General features: G+C 34.1%; 1 protein-coding gene across 1 annotated transcript in view; it reads left to right on the top strand.

Moving 5' to 3' along the window:
* The window catches only part of LOC117119765, a 27,970-nt gene extending 5,038 nt beyond the window's left edge, over window positions 1–22,932 (top strand). Inside the window, exons 3-13 of the mRNA XM_033264647.1 lie at window positions 958–1,047; window positions 8,262–8,403; window positions 9,213–9,286; window positions 9,854–10,065; window positions 10,506–10,612; window positions 13,774–13,915; window positions 14,445–14,560; window positions 16,238–18,630; window positions 19,563–19,655; window positions 19,813–19,884; window positions 20,615–22,932. Coding sequence (XP_033120538.1) covers window positions 958–1,047; window positions 8,262–8,403; window positions 9,213–9,286; window positions 9,854–10,065; window positions 10,506–10,612; window positions 13,774–13,915; window positions 14,445–14,560; window positions 16,238–18,630; window positions 19,563–19,655; window positions 19,813–19,884; window positions 20,615–20,656 — 3,483 coding nt within the window. The 3' untranslated portion in view covers window positions 20,657–22,932. The remainder of the gene's footprint in view (window positions 1–957; window positions 1,048–8,261; window positions 8,404–9,212; window positions 9,287–9,853; window positions 10,066–10,505; window positions 10,613–13,773; window positions 13,916–14,444; window positions 14,561–16,237; window positions 18,631–19,562; window positions 19,656–19,812; window positions 19,885–20,614) is intronic.
* The last annotated feature ends 338 nt before the right edge of the window (window positions 22,933–23,270 follow it).

Genomic DNA, 23,270 nt, shown 5'->3' with positions numbered 1-23,270 from the left:
GCGTGTTTGCTAGTGTCTTGATTTTGAGTAATTTTGTAATTTTTTTCACTTGTTTACTCGGTTTGTTTCAATGGCCGATTTATATGGAGCATTAATAAATGTGCTAGGTCTTGGTGAGACAATTCATCGCGATTATCAACAAATACAACATGATGTGGGCCTAGTCCAAAGAAACAGTCACAACAAGAAGGAGAACCCGGCGGTTTATCTTGTTACGATCTGTCGTACGTGAGCGTCAACGTCACGATTTAGTTGAATCTGTACGAATGGTTAGTTTCACCATGGCCTGTGGTAAAACTAACCACGTCGATAAATCCCAGTGCGAACGACAGGAAGTTTACCCATTGGAATGTTACCCACAGTCTCGGTAAAAATTTCCCTATTTTAAATCCAGTGCGATTGCGGCTTTATAAGGTTGAGTTCATGAAGATTTGTCTTATAATGTATCAACACTCTGAGTGGCGTTTTAAAGTGTTGATTGTTCAATATGTTAATATTGTAATATAAATAATTGAATCTTCATCTTGTTAATATTATAATTGAATCTTCATCTTTTCCACTCTGATGTCGTTCTCTAAAGTTTGCTTGAGATCTTTTTTCTTTTGTTTTGCTTTTGTTACTTTTTTATCTAGCCTATACCATGAGTAGCTCTTAGCCGTGTATATAGCAATTTCCATAAAAAAAATTTAAAAAAAATAATAATGTAGATGTTATGTTATGGTAGATGATAGGCCTATACACAGTTTATTTTTGCTGGTACTGTATGTACAGTACTACTATTTGTGTCTATATGCTGTATGCTTGCTGTAACACTTTAATTTAAATTGATAATATGTTGCAGGTTTGGCTCATTATAAATTATGTTCAACATAAAAGCAATTGAATTAACCTTTTACTTAGTACTTTAATAACTCTTCATAATTTATGAATATGTTTTGATGTTTTTTCTCTTTGTAGGCTCTGAATGGTTTTGTCATTGTGGTGCAACAAGATGGTCAGATTTTCTATGTCTCAACAACAATCCGAGAATATCTTGGATTTCAAGAGGTAAGTATCTGTACTATGATGTAATACTTGATACAGCTAGCATTCAATTTTATTTACAAATGAAAATACATCATTTGGATAATACAATTCAATATATAATAGAACAAATATAAAAGAAAGTATATAAGAATATTTAAGTTCAATATTATTAAATTGCACACACATAATACATGTTTCAATGAAAGCCAGTTTCCTAAGTATGTTTAAGGTTGATTTAAAAAAGGTACCAATTAATGCTTGCTTTATTAAAATTTAAACTGAAAGATGTAGAAAAAGCATAAAAACAAAAGAATTTCAAATTGTAGAATTGTGTGTGAATCTTAACCTCAAGTTATAAGTAGGCTTACATTGGGTGGATCATTTTGCATGTAAAATATTCAAACATTAGGGAGTGGGCATATCTCAAGCTTTACAGTATTTACTTCTTATTCATTTTGAGGATCCTATTCGATATCTCAACTTTTCTATTTAAAATTACAAACAAATAATTTATATTTAGTATACAAAGCTCCTTAAACCTTCAGAATGATAATAATACAAGCAAAATTTCCTAAACCCAGTTTTGTTAACCTGTCAAATCTTATTGAGGGAGATGAGAAACACGAACAAAAGATTTAGTTGGAAGTATGGATGAGCGAAAATGCATTATAATTTTGAGTATGGTAGTATTTAGAATCTACATGTTCTTGGCTGTGGGAAGGTCTATTTATCTTTGTATAATTCTAGAAATATAGAGAACGATGTAGAGGATACCGATACTAATCCACTGAAAGTGAATCTATTCGTATAAGAATTATACCACATTATTTCTGTATTAGGTTAGATGGCATTTCAGATAAAATTGTACCATCTATCCGTCACCGTCACCGTCATCATCATCATCATCATCAACATCATCATCATCATCATTGTCATCATCATTGTCATCAGCATCATGATCATCAACATCATCAAGATCATCATTATCATCATCATCATCATCGTTTCAAGTATTATCCCCTCATGCAAGTGCAAGACTGTTGAGATCTATACTGTATGGTGGATCTATCATGTTAGATCAGCCGCAAATGATTGATGATGAGTACCCCTCACAACATCCCACCGTGACTACTACTACTCAGATTATATATGTTTCCCTAATTAATAAACCTTAACAATTTAATGATTTGGATGGAATGGATCACCATCTTTTTGCACAACCTACTGGTTATTAGGAATTTAGTTAATTTTGTGTAGGATGTTGAAGTACTGTATAAACTGAAGTCTGATGAGCATGGTACCTGATATTTGTCCTCATTGTTGCTGTCTTCCTTCTGCCCCAATCGCTGTGCTAAATTTAGTAATTGACATAACTGTCTAGATGGCTCCGGTATCCGCTTTTGTTTGCAGGTCAGATGTGCTTTTTCATGGTTGAAGCAAACTACAGGATGGGTAGGCCTATCCGTTTGTGGTTTGCTTTTATTTACTCAATAGGCCTGTGCAGGTTCTGTACCCTACCCACCTGTTAGTTAACGTTGCTATTCTTGTAAGGCTAAAGTTGAGCTTCATTTTTCTATTAACTTGTTATCACTGGATAGTTCGGCAGTTCGGTGCAGCACCGTTTACTTGTCATCACAAGATAGACCTTCTCTTTGTTATGCTTCTACCCAAATTGAACCTCATCATGGTTAGCCTTTGTTTTTTTGGATATGTAGGCTGGCTATTTGTTTAACTCCTGGTTGTACCCATAACCCTCTTTTACCACAGGCTAAGCCTGTTTATTTTATTAAAGGCCCTAGTTAAAATGTCTCTATTAGCTTCTCTGAGCAGGTCAGATTTGCAATTTAGTGAGGCCTCCTTTGAACCCCATACCCCTGTCAGTTTTGTCATCATTGGACAGGCCTGCTGTTTGGCAAAACCTCATTCATAGATATGACTAGGCAGGCAACTAAGATTTTGGCAGGTATTATTGAAAAACACATTCAAACAGGTATTTCCTACTTGGCATTTAGGCCTGGTGCTGTGTTTCCACCCATCACTCTTTTATGCTTCAAGTGCACTATCGCAGCTGCTGAGTAATACTTCATCTGCTTTAGCATTTACATAAGCACTAGCCTAATGCAGACTGGATGGTGCTTGGCCCATAATTGCCATACAACTGTCATAAATTTATGATGGCTTCTTGTTGGATGAGTGGTGACTGACACAGCACCTCAGTTTTCTCTCGTCGGTCCTTTGCCAGCTTTTCTGGATTTGCCCGTGTATTTCCTGTGTATCCGTCACATTCATGTGATTGTTCGTTGCATTGTGACTGACGAAACCGTCAGTTGTACTTCTTCTCCCAGCCTGTGTCATCTCCATGGAATAGTGTAAATAATTCTTGTGTGTCTGGCACCCTCACTCATCGAAGTTTCTTATTGTTGACTGTCCACACTATAAAATGACCTACATTCAATGAAGTATCAACAATCTGAAATTTCAAAAAAGAGATTTCAAAATTACAAAATATAAAATTTGGTGTACACAAAACAATTTAGAAGATTGCTTACAAAGAGCATTCAGACAAAAAACATTAAGGAGAATCATAAAATGATGCGAAGGAATTTCGTCCTAAAAGGTTGTTTTACAATATTTTCAGTAGTACTTTTAAGTAGAAATTAACAACAGTGACCAAGAATTTTAAAAATTCAAAACTCTGATCAATTAGTAAAAAAACAATTGCAAAGTAGTTTTGTTAGTAAGGACTTGGTCATGGAAGTTTTTCTTTACTTTTCTTTTTGTATTTTTTTTGGACCAGGAATAGTTAGGGGCCAGGAATAGTTTGGGGTCTTCGTATGTCCAAAGGGAAAAAAATTTACCATTCTTCGATAGCAGCATGAAAAACTTCTGTTACTGACAAAACTTCACAGTTGTACCCCATTGTAAATTGAGTGATGCTCTGGATTTCTGTGTGTTTATCAAGTTTGTTGTGCTTGCTACATGGCTGACAAGACTTCACAGTTGTCCTTCCATCTCCAAACATTGTCAGCTTTGCCTACATACGATGCACAGTTGCTTTCGGTGTGAGGCAAACAGAAAGTACTTGAATATTGCCACAATTAGGCCTTAGTAGGGACTGGGGGTGGGGGAGGGGAAACTAGCACTGATTTCAGAAATGAAATTAGTGGGTCCTAGAGGAGAGGGAGACAGACGGAAAAGTGCCTGGTGGAAACCTGGGAGTTATGAAAAATGTCATCCATTTTAGACAGCTACTCTAGTTTTCTAAGTTTGTCTAAATACATAAAAATGTCATAGCCAGATCCACACCTGGGCCATGCCGCTCAACATTGCTTGGGCTCTCCTACATGACTTCCATATCCTTATATGGGCCCCTCCACCAGCTGCACTGCCCCCAGGTCTGGAAAAAAATGTTTGTGCCTCTGACTATGAAAATTGCCTCCAGCACCAAATATTATCTCTATACTATATAACCATGGATGTAACCCAACAGTTTATTTTTTGAATTTTTTCCACCAAAAATGCCTCTGGGACATTTATAATTCCAATGGCCATAAATGACACACCTTTTCACTGTAGCAGAAGGTAATTCATAGTATTCAATTTAATGAACACAGCAGGGTTGTTTAACAAAATATTATATTAATTTTGAAAGAATATTTCTACTCGGTAATTGGTAAATTCCTGTTTTTGGGTATAAAGGAAATTAAGAGAAAGTGATTGTAGTAAAAAAAATCCTATCAAATACAATATAAACAAAAATACAGTCCAGAAAACCTATACAAGAAATTAGTGATTTCCTATAATTATGTAATTGTTCAGAATAATAATTATTCATGATGATGAAAATATATTTGAAACACTAAAATGTGCACTTGGTGCTTGATGCATAGAATAGAGTAGAATAGGATAAGATAGTATTAGGTGAACAATGTGGCCATGTTAATTAAAGCCCCCATTCCCAGCAAAATTTCAGTTAAGAAAAATCTGATTTTTCTATATGTTATAAAGATTTATAAATATAATATGAAATTGAATTTGGACATTCCTAAACATAAAGAAAATGTAAAATAAGACTGGAATTTGAATTTTTTTTTTATTGTGTTCCACACAAAAAATAAATGCGGATGAATTTTTTAGGTTTGATTTTGCGATAGGTCTTTGAAAAAATAATATAGTAGGCGCCAGAAAAGGCGCCTAGCCTTTACCTCGATTTAGGTTCTGTTATCAGGCATAAAAACGGCTGACATGATATTTTCCGTTGCTAATATTGACACTTGTATAATATAATATTTAATTGGAATTATTTCAAATTTGTTAAAAAAATGATTCTGACCGAGATTTTGACAATTAAACAAACATATCTCAAGCTTACTCGATCGACCGCAGTGTTCGAGATGCGAAGTACAAAAATTAATCTCATTAGAGAGGGCGAACTTTATTGATTGTATAAAATACACACAAATGCAAGAGCATCCCAGCAGATGCGATCTACAACCTCTGAATTTGCCTAGTAATGAAGAAGTCCTAGAAAAAATGGTAATCTCCTATGAGAAATAATATTTCTTATTTTTTTATCCTTTTGCATAAAAGTAAAATTTATGCCAATATTTTTTCATGGTTTATAATAATTTGGGTAATGCATATGCATTTTTAGTTCCTATGCATGCAATGTAATAGGAACTATTGTAATCACTCTTCTTTTTCTTTTGTGTTTTATTTCACTAACTCCATGCGACGTTTTTTCTGTTGTATGAGTAGCATAGCTCTATGATGAGTAGTCATATGAAGGTACTATATTTCCGACAGTTGGCTATGCAGCAATGTACCGTTTGAATGCAAATTGAAGACAAGTGAGGATATAAAGGCAGCTGACTGTCGTGTACACAACGACTGTCTAACTTTCCACAAAAACATGAAGCCTGAAAGCTAGGCCTAGTTCAGTACAGTAGTTACTGCGATGCGAGGGTGGTATATCGTTCAGTCAGTGATATTGTGTTATTGTGATCGTCTAATACATTTTAATAATGTGTGTAAAATTTAAGAATGCACCGCGTGGGTCGCTTGGTATTAGTATACGTAGCAGAGTGACGGCAACAATCTAAGCCTAGCCTAGGGCCTAGATAGTATACGTTCTTGATCATCGTAATGAAAACTTTGGGTGACAGACGATTGGGCCTAACTGGTGTGGACGATCGGACCCAAGGTAGCTTCAAATAAATTGCAGTCCTAGTAGGGCATTGTCACCACCCCCACTCCTGATATCGTTCCAAACTACTGTAAAATGAAATTACTGTATACCTAGCTAGGCCTAAGCCCGATGCCTACGAAATTTTTTCAAAGAAATTTGCTAAAAATATTACTGTAATTTGCCTGTCGAATTACATTACCAATGTGGTCTAAAATCACTATTTTGGGCCATAAAGACTGTATATATATATATATTATATATATATTATGTATATATATATTATTTATATATATATGTATAAACATGTATATATATGTATATACACGTGTGTATATATATATATATATATATATACACACGTATATACGTATATATATACATGCGCGTGTATACATATATATGCGTGTATACGTATATATATTTACGTGTATATATATACACATGTATATACGTATATATATACGTATATATATGCGTGTGTATATATGTGTATATATACATACATATGTATATATACTTTTTAACTCATGTATCATGCATAGGAACGTTGACACCTGCAAGGCTCTGGTTTCTAAAAAAAATTCTTTTTTAAGTGAAATTTTGCCAGGAATGGGGCTTTAAATCAATTCAACCCATTCATCCACTTCCCTTGACATTATTAAATTCAAACATGCATAAAAAAGCCACTAAATACGGATAGTGCAAGCATTATCAAGCTCATTTTTTTTGCATCTATTGTGTACCATCGCATATCAATACTACATACTGTAGATTGTACAGCAATGCATACAAAAATGACTTAGGAAATAGCTAAGCTAATCTGTCTAAGTTCCACTTAAACTAACAATTCACAAGTCTAATAAACATGAAAGATTTTAACTAGTTGATTTATAGTTCACTTTGTATACTGTATTTTCCATAAGCTTTCATTTGACAATAACAAAAAAAATATATATCTCCTAAAAATAATTTTGTTATAAACAAATATTGTCAAGTTATAATCTTAAATAGTATCATGTGAATGGCCAAGACCTACAGATAACTTGATATCATACTGGCGACTAGAGGAACACACTTTGATAAAAATCATATATACATTGATGAATAATTGAGATCACGTGGGACATTTCCCTGTTGTCAACAGCATGCATAATTTATAAGTAGACATGTTTCTTTTGTCCAAATCCGCTAATAGCTGCTGATGGGTTATGATATGCATTATACTGTACTATTATTGGAAAATCATTACAGTTACCGTACTGTATATTGATAGATTTATTCCGATTCCGGGTGTACCATTGTGTTTCTGAGCAATAAGCCAAGTTTTTATTAACTTATCTTTAGGTCTCCACGAGTTGTCTACAACTCAGCACGAGTGGATTTGATTTGACTTTTGACCATTTGAAATACAAATTACAAAACAATTTTTTTTTATTTATAAAAAATAATGTGTACTATAATTATCATGGAAAGCAAATCAAATATTGAAAACCTAGAATTTTTTACAGTTGATAAACCAAATTACAAATTGGAGATATAATACAGGTACATACTTTCATATTATTGTGAGACTGGTGTGGGATTATGAATGCGAGTTTGATATAGAGGGTTGATGATAGGGTAGGAGAATAACTCTCCTCGCAGTGTCATTGTTCTGAATTGCGTATTAGCATGATGTGCAACTACTGCAATGACCGTAAAGAGGTGTTTAGTAGCATCACTTTCATATCATCCACAATGACAGGGACTGAAATGAACCATACTGTATCATTGGGGTAACCTCCTACTACTCTATGGAAAATGAGTTCTTTAAAATGCATATGAGATAGATACGTACAATGTACGTCCAGTTTTAGGTGTTTATCCAAGGAGACTTGGTTCTACTAAATGTAAACCTTCCAAAATTAAGGCTGGCCAAAAAATGAGATAAAGAATTGGAAACATTTGACTTAAGTTATAAACAAAGTTTGTACATAATTTAAATTGTTAATATTATTTGAAATGAATGACTTTCAGCCAGTTAAGTTCCTTTTTCCCCTCCATTTAGGCTGACGTCATGCATCAGTGCGTGTATGAGTTGATCCACAAAGATGATCGGTTGGCATTTCAACAGCAGATGAGCGTGGATCCCATCGACGAAGAGTCCGAAGGCATGAGTCAAGAATTACAGCCAGCCACTCAAAACCACGGTAGCGTCTTGTGCAATTGAATGAGATGCCAAATCTTTAAAACATAAAGAAAATGACAATTTTTTTCCCTCCTTTTAATATTTTGATGGATAAATTTTGAATATTGTTTTGAAATAATCCTCAAAAAAACTATATAAAAAAATGTAATTATTTAGTTTCAAAATATAATGTTAATTATATCAACCTGTCATTTATATGGTAATGTACAGAATTATTTTTTCTTGGGCTGTAATAGTAAAAATTTATTATCCATAAATATATGAATAAATACAGGTACAAGCATTTTGTTCCAGTGAATGTTTTTTTTAATGTTTATGGCATGCAGCTGTTGGGAATATAAACATTTATATCCTACAGCTACTGATACAATAGTGCAGGCTCACTTATATAATTATTCCATATGGATGACAATAATTAAGCCTGTTGGAACTGATGATGAGTCATTTATATAGAAATGAGTCATGAGTATAACTGCAAGATTTTGATCCAATGTAAACTTTAATTCAATGTTGTTGTAAATCAGTTCAAACACATGGCCTGTCTTGAATAGGACCATGACATTGAATTTTGTTTCTATTCAAACTGACAAATATATAATTGATAAGTCAGAAATTCCCAAAAGAATGGCTTTTTAGATTTAACTCCTGTAATTTTAAATCATTTTTGAATGCAATAATTGAACACTTGAAACAGAATCAAAAACATTTTTTTTAAGTCATAAAAAATGTGTATTATTATTATTACTACTTCTATAGTTATTTATTTTTACACTGTTTTATAAAATTAATTTAATTTTTTTTTTTTTGCAGATTTCGGTGATAATATCGTACGGTCCTTTGAATGTCGTTTCCGATGCCTGTTGGATGAGTCATCTGGGTTTCTGGTAATGAAGTGATTGTGATGAAAATTTTTATATATTTATGACATATCTTTGTAGTGAATTCCAAGATTATCGTCGGCAATTTTTAAGATGATATGACAAAAAATTTAGTGTAGTATTATACAGTTTGGAAGCAGGTATTATTCAAAAAATTGGATTTTTTTTTTTTTAGAAATCAGGCTATAATATACCATGGAAACCAGAAAATTCAAATGTTAGTGGCTCAAAACAGACTTCACTCCCAAGGACTAATAGGGAACATTGTAACTTACTTGACTGTTTGATAAAAATGAAGTAATACAAAAGAAATGAAATTTTACAAAATTTAGTCTAAAATGTAGGTGGTTTTTTCAGACTTTTACATTTAATTTTTATTGAAGACCACTGAAATCATACAGATGTGGCTTCTCTATGGCAAATCCAGATTGTGATGATGATGGATTCCATGTTGCTATTGTGTTATCGTTTCTGTAAGAGGTCAACAGCATGACCTCTATTTCCTGTTTGTCAGACTTGCCATCTAAAACAATATTCTGGAAATTTAAACTCTACATTTTATATTTTGATCAGAAACTCAAGTTTTCGGGGAAACTGCGGCCACTACACGGTCAGCGGGTACGCGGAAAAGACGGCATTCCCATCGACAAAGACCCACCGGAACTGGCTCTGTTTGCACTTGCCTGCCCCGTCGAACAGTATTCCATTGTGGAAATACATATTCGAAATACAATATTTCGTACAAAACATGATTTGTCTTTTAAGCCATTGGCTGCTGACAAGATGTAAGTGAACAGGCTTTTAATGCTGGGATAATTGAAAATCAGATCAGTTCCTCTAATTGACAAAGTATCTTTTGATAATGTTTTTATAGTAACTCAGCCATTAACAATTTAGCAATGAATTAAAATTGTGTTTATTGAATATGTTCCACAAAGTGAAAGAGCTGAGACAATGATCATAAGATTTTGATTTATTTAGCAATATGGAAATATGAATCACAAGTTGTTATATTATAAGCAATACATTAGCATGTAATTTTTTAAGAGCATTGGCGCATGAAATTCGACAAAGTATTGGGTGGCCTTATAACAAAGGAACTACGATATTATTGTTTTTATACTAATAGCAATAAATAAGTGTTTGATTGTTGACTAATCTATTGAACAATTGATTAATTAGTTAATCTATTAATGATTTGTGAATTTTGTTCATCTATTTTTAGGGGTGTTGAGGTTTTAGGTTACAGTGAAATGGAACTTATCCAGTTACCGGGATACCATTACATACACTATGAGGACTTGATTTACTTGTCAGATATACATAGCAACTGTAAGTATAACCATGGAGGAGCACAACAATATGTGTCAAGTAGGAGAGTGGACATAATGTTGTTTTTCAACTATATTTTAAATAATAATAATAATAATAATAATAATAATAATAATAGTAATAATAATAAAATCATTTATAAATATAATCTTCAGTGCTTTGAGGCTTTTTTTTAATTTGGTGCTTTAAATTATTATTATTATTAAATTATTATTATTAATAAATTACAGAGCCAAACTTTATTTTTTAAATGCAGTTAGTAATTTTTATGCGACATAATAAAATACCTTATGTTGCATATAGTATTCCTTGCTTAAACGTTTTGGTTTTAACATTGTTAGAGAGTGTAGCCAAGTATTTATTCCTTCGGGAAACTTCAGGAAATGTAGGGTGTTAGGAAGCTGGTGAATAAGTTGAAGGTTGTGCAAGTTTATGTTTTTCCTGTGAAAACGATGTCCTTAAAATGTGGTATATCAAGTTATGATAGGTTAATGTTAGTTGGGCCTGTGTAGTGCATATTAAAGTCTCTCTGCACTTTCTTGTTTGTCATGGTGATTGAATACACAGAGACAAACCATGCATAATTTGCAACGTTCTCTGCTCCCTGAGGAGTATTTGTGATAATTCTGCACTAGCTAGATTCATTCCAGACCATCCACATCCTACCAGGTACCCATGTTTACTGTGGACAGATACTTTAGTGTAGATGCAATGTTTTGCAAAAGGACACAAGCTTTTCCCCTAGATCTGCTTGTGCCCAGACGATGTGACTAGCATCCATTACACATCACAATTTGAATGGAAAGCTCAATGCCCAGTGTGACATCATTACCATCACTATTTTGATATGAAGTAAAACTGCCTCTTTGGGACACCCATATTCAGGTGACACCCATATTCAGGGGACACCCTTATTAAGGGGGCATTATTTTGGTGCTGATTGTGTCTCCTTAATCGAGGTTCTACTGTACCTTAATGTACAGTATATACTTTGGTAATGATTTTAAAAGTGCCACCAAAACACCAATTCATCATACCTCATTTCCATTTTATCAACTCAGTCAATCCATAAAGTGGTCATCTGATACTGGAAGTTAACACTCACCGAACCCAGAACCTCACTAAACCTGCCTTTCAAGTTCCTTGAACTTCCTCTAGCCACAAATTATTCTTTTCTGCTTGTAAACTTTGCCAGGCCCCTGCTATGAATAAATTCAACATACATTTTGAAGTACTTGTGGATGCCTTAAGCACCTTCATAAGAATAATAATGAAAATAATGATAATAATAATAATGATGTGCTACAGTATATACCGGTAAATATTCAGATTATTATTGTTGTTTTGTTTTAAATACCATCAGCAAACAACATAAAAATTGTATGCATTTCATTTTGTTATTAAGATTCTTAAAAATTTGTTCCGTTTTTAACTTTATTTTATAATTAGTTTACATATGAATTAGTAGTTAATTTTTACTGCAATCTAAATTCCATGCCAGTTATTAACGTTAAATGTTTGCATGCTGTATTATACTGAGGGCGCTAATCAGCTAAGCTCCGTGGAGTTGGTAGAGTTAGCTTCACAATCATTGTTCAAATAAAAATAAATTATTAGATATCAAAATGACATGAAGAACAAAATATTAACCATCTGCAAATTTGAAATCCTTGATTTTTTTTGCAATTTACCAGAAAAACAAGGATGTTGTGAGGCATTATCCAGATGAACTAGATGATGTCACACATGTTGTGCCTTGCATAACATGTGACATTTTGTGAAGGGTAGAAACAGAAGCAATGATGCTTATTTCCTGTTGAAAATCTCTGCTTTGTTTACAACATCATCACCTGTCACATAGCATTTACATCAATGTAGGTTGGGCTCTGTGCATAATATTGTTATTCAGTACCCGAAAAAAAACCAAAAAAACATGACATATTTTTATGCTTCAGAGAAAGGGCAACAGTGATAGACAAAAACCATTAAGAGTATTCATTATAATTTGTTAATCTTTGGTGTTTACAATCACTCACATACCTACATCATAGTATATGTAATAATAAATGTGTTAACCAATTTCCATACAAAATATTTGCTACCCTCAAGTTGGTAGTGGAATCTACAGATCAAACTTATAACTGATGGAATAAATCTATAAAATCCAACCCAAGCTTAAAAACCTGACTCCTAGCACTAAATCTAGCCTACTAAAATTCAAATATGATTAGCCTAAAACAGGCTAGCCTAGTATGTTTAGGCATTTCATTGGGTGAGTGCCAAACTCATATACAAAACGATTCAAAGTAAAATGCAATGATAGGAAAGTATACTAACCAAGTAAGTTTGAATATCTACAGAAGACTTCTGCCAACTGAGGCAATGAGGGTCTTAGTGTTGTCAGCCCCTGCCTTACCACTTAACCAATCAACCCGTTCTGAATTTCAAAAGATCAAAAATATAACTGATGGAATAAATATCTATAAAATCCAACCCAAGCTTAAAAACCTGACTCCTAGCACTAAATCTAGCCTACTAAAATTCAAATATGATTAGCCTAAAACAGGTTAGCCTAGTATGTTTAGGCATTTCATTGGGTAAGTGCCAAACTCATATACAAAACGATTCAAAGTAAAATGCAATGATCGGAAAGTATATTAACCAAGTAAGTTTGAATATCTACAGAAGACTTCTGCCAACTGAACCATAGGCAATGAGGGTCTTAGTGTTGTCAGCCCCTGCCTTACCACTTAACCAATCAACCCGTTCTGAATTTCAATATTAAGGGTTGTGGAAATTCCTAAAGATGAAATTGTGATACTTGAAGGTGATTACAGTATAAAACATAAAATTAGTATATATTGGTGTCCAACCATATATTTGTCATTAAAATTGTATGCATTTTATTTTGTTATTAAGATTCTAAGATATTTGTTCAGTTTTTAACTTCATTTTGTAATTACCGTACTTGCGCGAATAAGCGCCCCGTTTAAATAAGCGCTCCGTTTGAATAAGCACCCCTCAAAAAGTGCCAAAAAATATTTTAAGCACGCAGGCGCTTATTTGCGAGAGTACGGTAGTGTACATATCAATAGTAGAATTAATTTAAACTACAATCTATATACCATGCCAGTTATTAATGTTTATGTTTGCTTTAATAGTACTCCGCAAAGGTGAAACAGGCTACTGTTACTTCCGGCTGTATCGAAAGACTGGCAAATGGATGTGGGTGCAAGTAAAACCCAGAGTAATTTACAAGAATGACCAACCAGATTACTTGGTGTCCACTCACAGACCAATGAGGTAAGATACAATGAATGCTAACTGGCCAGAGAATGAGGGAAATGGGAACTACCTGTAGATTGCACTCGGTGCTTTTAGCATCAATTGCCCTCAGATTCTGAACACATTAAATAAAAAGTAGAGATCTTCCAGTGTACATATATTCTGGTATATTTTATTAAATCATCATGGCATAGTAAAATGAATTGAGATGATTATTACAAATTTTTATTATTATTACATTCAATTTAAATGATACATATAAATTCATAATATTTTTTTAATAAAAATTTATAGGCCGATTATACCATAAAATCCATAAAAATGAAGTGAATATGTCATTAAAAAGTGATTTCTCTTAACGAAGCCATACTGACCACTACAATTTATAAAAATAATAACATATTATAATAACTTTTTGTGATTTTTACATAGAGGGCGCTAATATATATATATATATATATATATATATATATATATATATATTGTGTTAATATCAATCAATGAATGTAGCCATATTGCACTCTTTGTATTTGCTTTTTTGTTTTAGTGATCAAGAAGGAGAACAACATCACAAGCAAAGGGAAAATCCCTTCAAGTTTCCCTTCAAGAACATCCAGTCACCTCTGTATGATATGAATAACCCATACCCACCAATGCCTAGAGGTAAGTACCTGTAAATCTACAATAAACCCATGCAATGTTGCAAGTCGTGTTCTGTAAATTTTATTTCAATTCATTTGCAATATCTGACTCGCACTAGAGAATTTTTACACAGGTGTGCTTAATGTTAAAATTACTTTTTGAGAATTTCTTAAATAGTAAAAAGAAACAAAACCTTACTAAAGTCAGTAAAACTTATAGGCAGGCTGTGAAGGAACACTGGTACCACAGTGAAAGTTAAGCTCCACTCCTTTGAGCATACGCACATGAGGTCTATTCTAAATATGTTGGGCCTCTGTGATGTCTTTTTTTCTCTTATATGGATGTTACATTACACATTTAAGTTTTTATTTTTATTGAGGCCTTCAAATGAACACAAAATACATGCAAGCAGGCAATATACTGACTCACGCCAACCAATACCAATACTGTCTCTGTTATTAACTAGGTCAATTTTATGTAAAAAAATTGAGACATTTGCATAAACAAAGCACTTACTAACAATTTGTTTCAACAACAAGTTCAAATTGAAGTCATTGTAGCTATAAATTAGATGGTTCTCCTTGAAAACATTCTCCACTTCCACATACATTCCATTTACATTACAGCAATGGTGGAAAAAGTATCAAATTAAGAAAGGAGCATTGTTTTTTCGGAAACTAAATATTGTCCACAGTAGAAGTTTGCTTTTGGTTTCGAAGTGAAAAAATGACCTGTGGTTTCTGTTTACCCTCATCCCTAGCGCGAGAAAAAAGGTTATGATCCACTATCATCACCGCTACTGAAGTAATTATATGTCTCTTTAGTATACTGTACATCCTTACTGTAAAAAATTTGTGTGCATACTTATCGACATCAGAGAAAAGAAAGTAATAAGCTATACACAGATTATAATAATGTTAAAAAATGTTGGTTGGTGATCGAACATGATTACATGCAGGAAAATTAAACAGGTTATCACATTATATTATAATGTGTTAATTTTAGGAAATTTTTTATTGTTTGGAAATTTATGTAGTATGAATAGATAGCGTTCTCTGTGATTTCTGCGTGCAAATTCTGTATCAACGCAGTGTAGGGCGCGCTCTTGCAATTACAATTACTTTTCAACTTCGACATAACAAATCTTTTAACTAAGAAAGTGTATCTCACAATTTCTGGGTGCAAATTCTATAACAGCCATGGAAACAGCTAGGACGCCCTTTCAAAAACAATTACCTATTATGCTTCTTTTTACAGAAGATTGACGCTTCTGTTTGTTACGCGCAAAATCTCAAAGGCGCTATGTTATTATAAGATCTTTCTTATAAATCCTTACCTAGAGTTGCATTTAGAGTTAGAAACAAATATAGTTCTGTATATCTGAATTATAATGATTTTATGCCCTGTCCACATTTCCAGTTTTTATATGACAAATACCTATGGTATGCCCAAATATGGGTATGATATGCCTAAATATGGATGGGAGATGACACCATCATGCCCATATATGGGCAATTAACACTAATTTGTCGCATAATATTTGATAGTGTGGATTGAGCTTTATATAGGCATTATGATGTCATGTTATACCACTATAGGGCAAATCAAAGGTATTTGTGTACAGACCTTTATTTCCCATAACCCAGTACCAAATAATAAACATATATATATAACTTATAGTTATGTCTTCTATTTCAGAAATCATCGAGTATATCAAAAGTGGATTTAAGCCACAGTTTGGGAAGGAAGGTGGACCTCCCATAGATTTTGGTGCGATGGGACCACCGCCGAAGGGTGCGGGGCCACCCAATGCTGCCAAGCAGCCCCTGAATGGTGGTATGCAGCCGCGAAATGGACTTGGCTCAAGACCGCCAAAGAGTATGATGCCAGAGTCAGTTATGCGTCCTGGAATGACTGCTAACCGAGTTGATACAATAAAGTCATTTGTGGGTCCAGATGGAGTGCAAAACACTATCATGCAGACACAGATAACAAGATGTGCTAATCAGATACAAAAATTAAAAATCCCCGATCAGTTTAATGTTGAGTATACCCGCTCTGATATGATGCATGCTGCACCTATGATCACTGACTTGACTCCTTGCCAACAAATGGGAGCTGATCCGGTGGGGATCACTGGAAGTTCTGAGGTTGTGTTTGGCCAAGACACTATCCCGACGTTTAACGAAACTATAATGCCTCTCGAAAGGCTAACAGAAATTCCAACTCAGGAGCCTCTCTCATGCCAAGTGGATCAAAGTTGCCAATTTTCAAATGCTGATGTGCCTAAAACTAGTACTACGGTTTCATGTATGCAGGGTCCCAATCAAAGTTTTGTTTCAAAAGATATGATGATGTTTCAAACGGCGATGGAAACTGGAAGTATGAACCAAAAGAATCATTTGTCCTTCCCAAATAACAGTTTATCAAATAATGTGAACTTTGAACAATGTCCAATGGTTGAGAACTCTTTACAGCATCCAGGTGAGTCAAACTTGCTTCCAGGTGTCAATTGTGTTCAGAAGACTGGAGTAGCAACTACATCAAAGCTGCACGATATGCTCACGAAACCGACGCACAACGTCCATCACCACTCTAATCTGCTAAGCGGTACAAGTGATATGAAACGTGAACGAACACATACAGTTGAATATTTGCCAAATGGTTCACAGTTGGCTACTCCTGCTCAACAAGCAATTCCCTCATCTCTACACAACATTCAAACAAACCAGTTAACAGAACAAGGAAGATTAATGCAATCTGCACAATACCATGGAATTCCTCCTGTAGTTCCTATGAACAATCAACAGGTCTTTGGGACAGTTGGAGAAAATAGTGGTTTTTTCCAACCAAAGAATGGAGTTTCAGCTATGGAAAACCAAATGACAATGATTTGTGGAGGTCAAAACATGACAAATGTTGGGAACCAAAGCAGAATGAATGTCGGAAACCAATATGGAATAGCTCCTGGAAGTCATGAACTAAACAGTTGTGGAATTAATCAGATTCCTAATAACAATCAATTTGTAAATGGTATGGGAATTATGGGTAATGAAAACCAAAGAAATATGCGGGAGTTGAATTCTGGGTATCAGCACATGATGAATGATGGAAATCCAGGAATGATGATCAATGGTGGAAATCAAGGAATGATGATGACAGGAAATCAGAGAATGATTAATCATGGTACTGGGATTGTACAGAACCAAAGAATGGTACCCACAAGAAATATGATTGGGACTCAACAAGGAATGATGAATGCTAGGGATCAACAAAGTCATGACTTCGGAAACCACCAAGGATTGATAAATGCCAGGTCTCAAGGAATGTTAGGCACTGGGAATCAACATGGAATGATGAATGTCATGAACCAGGGAATTGCAGACACTGGAAGTCATCAAGGCATTGTGAATGCCAGGAATCAAGGGATTTCAAATATGGGTGATCATCAAGAAATGATGATTTCCAGTACTCAAGGAATTCCAGCCACTGCTAATTATCAAAGAATAATTAATGCCAGGAATCATGGAATTACAAACACTGGAAGTCATCCAGGCATGATGAGTGCCAGTAATCAAGGAATTCCAAACTCTGAGAATCATCATCCAGGCTTAATGAATGCCTGTAATCAAGGAATTCTGGGCACTGCAAATCAAATGGGCATGGTAAATGCTAGGAATCAAGGAATTCCAAATCCAGAAAACCGAAGTATTCCAAATGTTGCGTATCAAGGAATGGGAAATATTGCGAATCAAAGTTTGATGTATTCTGACAACCAGGTAATGGGAGGAACATATCCTGCCAGAAGTCAGCAAGAAATTCTGGAAATGCTGTCATTGTCTGGTAACAATATTGAGCACAAGGGAAATAACTTACCAACAGTAATGGCTAGGAACGTAAAGGATGGACAGAATCAACAAGTTTTCCTTGGAAATGAACAAATGACTGCAAAAGATGCGATGATGTACAGCATGATTCAAAAACAACTCCAAACACCTAATAATCAAGGAATGGATGGTAATGGCTACATCAACCAAGGAATGATGTATTGTGAAAATGATATGCAAGCCAATGCTTTGAACCAAGAAATGGTAAGATCATAACTTAAAAAAGAATATTAATAATGAGTAGTTGCAGAACATGTCATAAGATAGTCCTGAAAAGTGTAGCCATGTGGTGTACTGCAAATATTCTTTATTATTTGCTAATTCTAGGGTTCATCATCAGTTATACCTCATGCGTTTTTGTTGGTAAAAAGTTGTATTTGCTTAGTAATTAGATATTTGTTTTCAAATTCCATGGTCCTGAGTTGAATTCCTGTGATAGCAGGAATTTTTCTCACAACTAAAAAACAACTTCACTCCCTAAGCCGCCTAAAGAGACTTGGCGTATAAAGCATTGTCTATCCTGTAATCAGCAAATTACTCGCTGTTAATTGCAAATGAAATAAATAGAAAAAATTAATTGTTAAAATAAACTGTTTTTTTAAAAACATACATGTATATTGAAATCTGTTTGGTAAAGAAAACAAAAAAAACCCCCAAAGAACCGGTGTACGTAGCTTAAGATGCTTGCTTTCTCTTCTGGTGACTATAAACAATTCCACTCTGTGAAGCTGGGCATTCACTGCTCCTAACGGTTGTCAACCGACGAGGGTCTTTAAAGAATGCAAAGCGACGACGTGCACGCAACAGATTGTTTTTAATGACAATCCGTTTAGACGACCACCCATGTTCATCAGACGGAATTGCATGGGCTAGCGCTCAAAGGGAGCAGAATTGGATTTGTTGTACGGCTGTCATACGACACAGCGAGTGCCCGGCTTAAACCTCATAATGAAGCTTAAGACATGTGATGTGTATAGGCTTAAATTTAACCAGGCCAAAGGGTAATTTAACGTGGCGAAATTGTACCGGTGTTCGCACTTTGATAAAACAGTAGATTTTGTGCGTACATTAGAATTTTAGATATATTATGTGAATATATTATGGTTGTACTGTATATATATTTTTCTCTTTGACAGGAGGCGAGAAATACGAGAGTGCCTGGGGAAGCAATGCATAGGCATTCAACTGATTCAGGGAGCACCGGTTACGAATCCTCTCAACTTAGCAGTGTAAGTAAAGTATTTAAGTTAACTGACGTCCACAGTGAAGTTCCTGCCAAAAGACACTGAACAGAAGTAGCTCCATCTGATATAAACTTGGGACAAATAATTTTGTTCTGAAGATTTAAATTATTCAATTGACATTTTTTTCCCCCTTTAATTTCAGGTATTTGATGATTATTGCAGTTCTACAGGAATGCAGTTGACACCAAATTCTGTCTTTTCTTCACCATCTGGGGTATGTGTATTTGAAATTTGAAATTTTCATTCAATGAATTAGACTAAATTGGCAGCTTGAATATTTTTTTTATTATGACTTGCTCAAGCTCACACTGAGCATGACCAGTCCTGAAGTCGGATATCTCTAGACAAATGGCCAGCCAGGTTTTATCCATCCAATGCAACTTTCATCTTTTCCCTCGGAAAACATGTGAATATACTTAAAACAAATATATTTTTCTTTGATAATAATTGATATCTTCAAAGATATTGCTGCATTTAAAAAAAAAATATGTGATGCCCAGAAAAGGTAAAACATATGACGAATCCTGGCAAACGAAAATTCAGAAAGAGAGAGTAGGATTAAAACGATTGATATTATGTTTAAAAAGTTAAATAGTATAAGAAGCAGGTAAAATGTAATGGAAGTTTATTCCAAAGATGAATGAGTTGGAATGAGATAAAGTATGGAAAGTGGGTGTAGAAACAAAGTATTTGTGAACACGTGCAGAAGCTCGATAATATAACAAAGCAGTCACCATGTATATATACAGTGACAATGTATATCATAAATTTTTAATAATTTTATTGAAATTGTAAGGCTCGCGTACAATTTGGCCTTCAGGCCACAACCTGTAACCGCTTTTGTGGATGTTTTGATGAATAAAAGTGAAAGAATGAATGACCAAAAAAAGTATTTGTAAAACACTGGTTAACAACTTGGAATCACCTTTATTTTTCTCACGTAGAAGAGTGGCTCACCTGGTGACTCCTGCGAACTGTTGTACTAGTGCTGAACATTGTGGCGAAATCTGTAGAATAACTGCATCAAGGTCTTTTGAAGGAATTCAACAAGTCTTTGATAAACTCTGGTTTTCAGAGTCGTTGTCTCGTTGTTTTGTACCTGTGGATTACTTCATGTGATGATTGTGACATCATTGATCGGATCCCTTTTGGATCAATGCTGCATTATTAATGTGTCCTGTTAGCAAGTGAAGGAGACATTTTGCCTTTCATTCATTGGCTGTGTGAAGGAGTTTTCAGATGATCTTGCTACTGATTTATAAAATCAGCGATGTTGTTTGTTGCCAAGAAGCATGAGAATTAAGAAATATATACAGATTTTGATTAGGTGACCGCTAAAAACACTGTTTGAAAACTGAGGCTTTTCACAAGCTAGATTCAAGCAAACAGAAGTTGTAAGATTTTTGAAGTTCAAGTGATGGTGGTATATAGCCAAGTGACAAAAAGTTTTGCGAGTCGTTAACATTTAAAAATGTATTATGTTGCATGATGTATTTTTTCCTAAATTTTCAGCGAATTTGAAACCAAAAATATTTCTGCTTGTCATGAAGGGGCCAGCTTGTTTTATTTTTATTTTATTTTATTTATTTTCAATCTTTCGACAAAAACAGAAAAGTTGGACAGGAGTGCCGAGGAAAAGCAAAAGTTGTGAAGGGAAGTGCTTATGTTATATAAAATGAAATCATTTTCCAGGTAATATCTTTCACTCAGTCCCTCCATTCAGTGCGTTATCCTTTTTGGGGGCATGCAGATCCTTTAGGAAGGGAATTGTCTTGCCCCCTGTTTTTTTTTCTTTATTTTCCTATTATTATTTATTTCATTTACTGTACTTCACATCACGTTTCTCATTAACTTAAGCATTTCAGCAGGGTAGAATGGTTAGAAACATTCAAGTTAATGTAAGGAGACGGAATATGTTTATATAATAAGAACAATGCTGGTACCCTTTGTGGTTTTTAAAGCAAGCCTCCTTTTGGGAGAAGATAAACCAAATAGATAGTTTGTTAATCAGAATGCCAAAGTAAAGATGCATGCTTATTTGTATAATATGTATGTACAGATGTATATATATGTTAACAGATAGATAAATAATAATAGCAGTACTCGAAACCGTTAGACCACAGAGTTAAGTCTATACGTATACCTATAGATCTCTGTGGTGTAATGGTATGATACTTCCCTGGTAACTACAGGTTGCAGGTTCAAATCCCGCCAGAGAGGTGCTACAACTGAAAAAAGGGAACTTTCATTGAATGGCTATGATTGATACGTTTATAACCTCATGTGTCTATTTGAACAATGTTATTATTATCTATCTATTTGTTTATATAAATATATATACATACATTTGGTATATATAAATATGAAATATGGAAGGAGTTGAACTTATCAAGCATTTGTTAAATTTTAATCAGTGGGGAAAACAATCACATTGTTTAAATCCTAAGATCACATTGCTGAGAGAACAGTGCATTTTAGTTTTGTGTTCATCAAAAACATAACTTCATCCATTAACGTGCCAAATATTGAAAAAAAAAAAATCCAGTTACATATTTGTTTTGAATTGCCAACTCATCCCGATTTACTATTTTATCAGGAAAATGTTAATTTTTAAAAAATAATTAAAAATTGTCAATGCTAAATATTATGAAAAGTCTTTTCTTGAATGTTTTTTTTTTTTTTAAGCATGTCTGATCAGCGTAATTGTACCAAAGCATAAAGCAAAGCTGTATAAAACTTGGGAATTTGCCAAACGCAGATATATTATTTTAAACATTTAAATCAAGCTGCATGAATTTGCATAAATTTGCATATTTTATCTAAATAGATTGAATGACTTTTGAATTTAATCATATATTTTAAGATGTATTTGGAGCCACAGAAAGAGGTTCAATTTGTGATTATGTGAAATAAAGAGCTTTTTGAAATTTTAAATGATAGATTTTTATATTCTTCGTATCAACTTTGATGAAGCGATGCACCTGCACTTAAGCTTCAGTGACTTTGTCGGTTGAATGTACTGTTCTTCTGAGGGAGGGAGGGAGGGCGTAGTTTTAGATTTAGAACAAGAGCAGTTAACATCCAGCGGAAAATTGTTTGAATTCTGTTAAGCAGTGGTTGTCATAATATGTAATGTCAGTCACTTGTTGTGTCTGTATACACTAGTGTAGATTTATTTTTCCTCTTTCTGTTGCAACATAGAGGGCAGCAGACACTTAATATTTTGTGTAAGGCTTCACTCAATAGATGGCAGCAAACTCAAAAAGTAGAGAATTGTTTTCAAATGTAACATATTCCCTTCCAACCCATTGTCCCACATGTTATGAATCTTTGACGAATGACCTATGCCCTAAGCTGTAGGTCAAATATATATTTTTTAAGAAGTTTGATTTCTAATTATGCTCTTCGTCGAACTCGTATTTAGAGGTGCAAGAATTGAAGCAGTATGTTTGATGATTGTATTGTCAGATTACTATAACTCGGATCGTCAGGTTCTTTAATATATTTGTTGAGATTCAATGCTGGTAACAGATTGTAGGTAATGTAAAATGCTATTTCGTACAACATGAAAAGCTATCATGCCTTTAACGACCTTAAAGA

Source organism: Anneissia japonica, unplaced genomic scaffold (genome assembly GCF_011630105.1).
Source record: "Anneissia japonica isolate Jap-2015-1 unplaced genomic scaffold, ASM1163010v1 scaffold11151_len745516_cov174, whole genome shotgun sequence".
Lineage (NCBI taxonomy): Eukaryota > Metazoa > Echinodermata > Crinoidea > Comatulida > Comatulidae > Anneissia > Anneissia japonica.
Note: the sequence above shows the minus strand (reverse complement) of the source record. Positions and strands in the feature narration are given on the sequence as shown.